The 807-nt window shown below is 55.3% G+C and overlaps 1 protein-coding gene across 1 annotated transcript in view; it reads left to right on the top strand.

The window, feature by feature from the left end:
• The first annotated feature begins 225 nt into the window (after positions 1-225).
• Positions 226-807, top strand: part of AADACL4 (arylacetamide deacetylase like 4) — a 22,409-nt gene continuing 21,827 nt past the window's right edge. Inside the window, exon 1 of the mRNA XM_031936200.1 lies at positions 226-409. Coding sequence (XP_031792060.1) covers positions 226-409 — 184 coding nt within the window. The remainder of the gene's footprint in view (positions 410-807) is intronic.

Genomic DNA, 807 nt, shown 5'->3' with positions numbered 1-807 from the left:
GGCAGTATTGATTTTTCAGGGTCTCCACATTGCTTAGGGAAACAGGTTCCTCCAGCTCCCATTGGTTCTTTTGTGCATCCCCTGAGAAGCCAAGTCAGGCCACTGTGTCAGGCTTAGCCCAGAGAGTGGGGTGGAGGAGGCGGAGGGTGTAACCCAGCCAGGTCCTCTTCACAGAAGCTCTCAGGCAAGCTTCTCAGGGCAGCAGCTGCTCGAGGCCCCAGGAACATGGCTGTCCCATGGCTAGTGCTACTCTTGGCATTGACCGTTTTTTTCCTGGGAGTCTTTGTCTGGGCTGTCTTTGAGCACTTCCTCACCACGGATGTCCCTGCTACCTTGCAGCATCCTGCCAAGTTGAGATTCCTGCACTGCATATTCCTCTACCTGGTCACTTTGGTGAGTTTACTCTCAGGCTACGTCATAACCTCGGGGCTCCTTCTCTTGTTCTCAGTAGCTTACCCTCTTTTCCCTCTTTTACTTCCCTTCTGTCTCTGTCTCTTCAGACTCCCTCAAGATAGACTTGTCTCTTCTGTATCTGCTGTTCTGTTTCCCTCTCCTTCTCCCCCCTTCGTTCCTTCTCCTTTCCCATAGCCTGCCTGCCTTTCTTCGTCCCTCCCTCCCTTCCTTCCTTCATTCCTTCCTTCCTTCCCTCCTCCTCTCCCTCCGTTCTTTCCTTTTTTCCTTCTTTCCTTCCCTCCCTCCCTCTCTCCCTTGTTCGTTCCCTCCCTCCCTCCCTCCTCCCCTCCCTCCCTCCCTCCCTCCTCCCCTCCCTCCCTCCCTCCTCCCCTCCCTCCCTCCCTCCCTCCCTCC

This window comes from Piliocolobus tephrosceles, chromosome 1 (assembly GCF_002776525.5).
Source record: "Piliocolobus tephrosceles isolate RC106 chromosome 1, ASM277652v3, whole genome shotgun sequence".
Lineage (NCBI taxonomy): Eukaryota > Metazoa > Chordata > Mammalia > Primates > Cercopithecidae > Piliocolobus > Piliocolobus tephrosceles.
Note: the sequence above shows the minus strand (reverse complement) of the source record. Positions and strands in the feature narration are given on the sequence as shown.